The sequence below is a fragment of the Augochlora pura genome, chromosome 1, assembly GCF_028453695.1.
Source record: "Augochlora pura isolate Apur16 chromosome 1, APUR_v2.2.1, whole genome shotgun sequence".
NCBI lineage: Eukaryota > Metazoa > Arthropoda > Insecta > Hymenoptera > Halictidae > Augochlora > Augochlora pura.
The window spans coordinates 2,686,426-2,690,218 of NC_135772.1; the positions used below are offsets into that span (position 1 = coordinate 2,686,426).

At 46.4% G+C, this 3,793-nt stretch overlaps 1 protein-coding gene across 1 annotated transcript; it reads right to left on the bottom strand.

Annotated features, from left to right (window-relative positions):
- Positions 1-432: 432 nt before the first annotated feature.
- Positions 433-2,683, bottom strand: LOC144479015 (trehalose transporter 1-like protein). Its single transcript, XM_078197463.1, has one exon. The coding sequence runs from the start codon at positions 2,529-2,531 to the stop codon at positions 990-992; it is 1,542 nt and encodes a 513-aa protein (XP_078053589.1). The 5' UTR covers positions 2,532-2,683; the 3' UTR covers positions 433-989.
- Positions 2,684-3,793: the final 1,110 nt, after the last annotated feature.

Here is a 3,793-nt window from a genome sequence, read left to right on the forward strand (position 1 = left end):
TAGTTGAGTTTGTTAATTTTTATTTGTTGGCTTTGGTGGCAGAGAATAGAATTTTATTGGTTCCTTAGAAATGTAGTATAGTGTATGTAATATAGTATTATATAATATTATGTAGCATTATTATAGTATTATATAGCATTATATAGCATTATATAGCATTATATAGCATTATTATAGCATTATATGGCATTATTATAGCATTATATAGCATTAGCTATATAAAAGCGAGATCCTAAAGTTAAGATCCTCTCGTCAGGAAAATTGATTCGAGTCTAAATCGCGTAGCAGCTGTTAGTCGAAAGTCCTCAGCTCAAAAATAGCCGGCTAGCGTCCTAGAGAATATTATATAATATATATAAATCATAAAGAATATTAGCGCCGGGCACTGACGCAACTGTCCCCTGGAAAATTAATTCGTAATTGGAAACGATTGATACGATTGTTCTCCGTTGACGCAGCCAGTGCGTGACGCGGGATAGAATACAGACGGACGACCGGCCGAAATCACCGACTCAGAACGAGCCATTATGAATATGGCGTGACTGATAAGGCACGGGCGCGAGCGCGGCTGATTTATCGCGAGCCCGGTGTTTGCGGATCGTGTGGTCATCCCCGTCCTTCGCTATTATCAAGAACAGTCTCGTTCGCCCTAGGCCTTAGGCGACTGGACATCGCAACGGGCCTGAATTATTCATCCGTACGCTATGCAATTTCTACAAAATATAGTCGCGAGTTGGTGTTTAGGCTAAGCAGCCTAGAAATTGGAAAGGAAAATTAATTCGAGTCTAAATTAAATACCAGCTGCTAGAGAAAAGTCCTACGCTCAAAACAGCTGGCTAGGCGCGTCCTAAAGAATATTATATAATGTATATAAATTATGAAGAACATTCTATATAACATATATAAATCATAAACAACATTAGCGCCGTGCGCTAACAACAATGTAATACTCTATTCGTCGACGTTTCCCGCCGGAATTCGCTCGACGTTCACGTGTTCTTCAGTTCGTTCACCGGAAGTTCGGCGCCGTCGGTGTCCGACTTGTCCGACTTCCTGTCGAAAGCCCTCTCCACCTCCTGCAGGGTCTTATCCTTGGTCTCCGGCAGGGTGCAGTACAAGAAGCCGGTCCCGAGCAGCGTGAGAACGCCGTAAATTGCGAAAGTTCCGTGGGTCTCGAACGCGCGAAACATCGACGGCACGATTTTCACGACCGTGAACGAGAATATGAAGGCGAAGGCCGAAGTGAGACCGGAGCCGAGTCCCCTGAACCTCCTTGGGAACAGTTCGCCGCATAGTATCCACGGCAGAGGTGTTAAACCGATTGCCATGGAGACTATGTAGAGGACTAGCAAAATGCAAGGTCCCCAAGGCCTGCCAATGTCGTAATATAGACATAGACTTAATAGGAAGAGGAAGAAAGAGGTGCCGCAGCCGGACACGTGAGTCAATGTCCTTCTGTTGCAGCGTCTGATCAGGTAGCAGGTGAATATGCTGACTACCAAACGAACCACGTCGATCACTAGAGTTCCGACATTGGCGTAGTCGGGCCCGGTCACTTCCATCAGCATCTCCACGGAGTAGAAGATGACGACGCTGTAGCCGGAGAACTGCGCGGCGAAGAAGAACACGCAGAGTATGCTGAGCGGCCATAGAAAGTGCCTGGAACTAAACGTCTCCTTCAGAATCGTCAAGATCGACCTTTTCGCGGACTTCCGTCTAGCGGTCTTCGAATTCTCCAGCGCTTGGTACTCGCTCAAGCTTCGCCAGCCGCGCAGGTGCACCCATGACTCCAACGCCTCGTCCGTTCGCCCTTTGTTGATCAACCAAGTGGGACTCTCTTTGGAGACGAGCGCGGTTAGCAAGCCGACAGTGGCGAAGGCCACGCAGACGTACGCGGTGATCCTCCAGTGCAGCCAGATGCAGACGGCGTGGACCACTAGAATGCCGAAGGATAAGGTCACGGAGATCAGGCTGAGTAGGACACCGCGTAGCTTGGGGTCCGATGTCTCGCTGATGTAGACCGGTGCTAGGGGGCCGAAGAGACCCGCGCAGAAACCGCAGATCACTCTGCCGATTATGATGGTGGCGACGCTCTTGGCCAGGCTAATAGCCAGCCAGCCGATCACGAAGAAAGGGAAGATCGCCAGGGTGGATCTCTTGCGGCCGAGCATCTCGATCATGAAGCCGGCGAACCAGCAACCCGGCGCCATTGGGAGAAGCACTGAGGAGGCGATCCAAGACTCCTCCTCGGTGCTGGATACTACGATATCCTCGGTATAAGTGAGGTTGTTGGTGAAATTATCGTAGTTGGTGAAACTAGTGACACTGTTGTTAGTCAAATTAGTGACACTATTGACACTGCCATCGCTAGTTACAGCACTCGCAGCTTGCAGCTCTGGCAACAAGACAGCGCTATACCCAGACGACAGTCCTGCCATGAAGACGCCCAACAGTGGACCCAAAGCTGTCAGTAATTGTCTGACGCGTAGCCTCAGGTCGGACTCCTCGCCTCTGCCGAAGAAGTTATCCATCGTTTGTCACGTCGAGGTTTACACAATCAATGCTATCCCGATCGACCGATTACGCGGCTCGCACTATCGTTTGTCACCGTGTCGCATTTGGATCGCGCTTGTCCGGCAGCACATATTCTACGGATCGCTTCTTTTGCCGCACCATGCGCCGCTGATTATGGCAATCGACTACTGGCCGACAAGCGCGATCGTAGCCTCGCGTAATCGCCGGCAATAACGCGAAGGCGACCGCGTCTCGCGCGCTGTGGACTTTCCTCGATGCTGTAATCGCGGTTCTTTCAGCCGGATTATCATAACAATGACACGGATTGGCAATTTTATCGCTGTCGATTGATTTCTGGACGTTTTCGTTCGGAGCAATTTTATCGGGCGTGACGATTGCTTTTTTATGGTTTATCTAGTCGTCGGCGTTCTTTGTTTTAAGCTTTGAGGATGTGGAGGGGGATTCTTGACCTCTTAGGCACAGATTTTTGGGCGGACGAGATTTTTCATTATTAAATTAACATTTTTATTTAGCCCTTCGTGCACTTTGACGAGTCTGACTTGTTATGGAAGTTACTAAAAGAGGTTAATGAAAGAAAATTAGCACGTAAAAGCAGTAGGATTTTTTAAGGAACCGATCCTTAACCCTTTGCAGTCGAGTGATGGATCTAAGACGACACTAAAATTGTTGTATTATGTTCCGTGATCATTTTTATATTATTATGTATACGTATAAAATAGTTAAAAGTGTAGCTAATTGAAGAGTCGCAATATTCAATTTCATGCACATAAAATGCACTTTCTCATACAAAATAGAAATATTATACTGTAGCAAAATTATTTTGAATTTCTATTATAATTAAAAAAGGCATCGAACGCAGAGGTTTAATATTTAATTTAAGAAAGGCGTGCATTTGATTTATCTGCGCGATTAAAAGCACGTTCTTTCTGTTTACGTGTGCAGTTATTACGAAGCAGAAACAGTGGTTACGCAAACACAGCAGCACAGCGCTGTACAGGAATCGCGCGCTTCTTCGTTATCAGTTCGTTGCTTTGGAAATCTCGACGACCATTGCGTCACTTTCCAGCTGGTCTGATACGACGAACTCAGACACAGAGATACGCACTGTACTTATTTTGTGTTGTCGAAGCATTTAAAACTTAGGCGAAGAGTTTAAAGAATTTGAGCGACGATCCGCGGCGATTTATTGTTTATTTGGTTGCGAGGGACGGAAATTAATTTTATTAATGTTGCATAGATATTATATTATCACATCAAT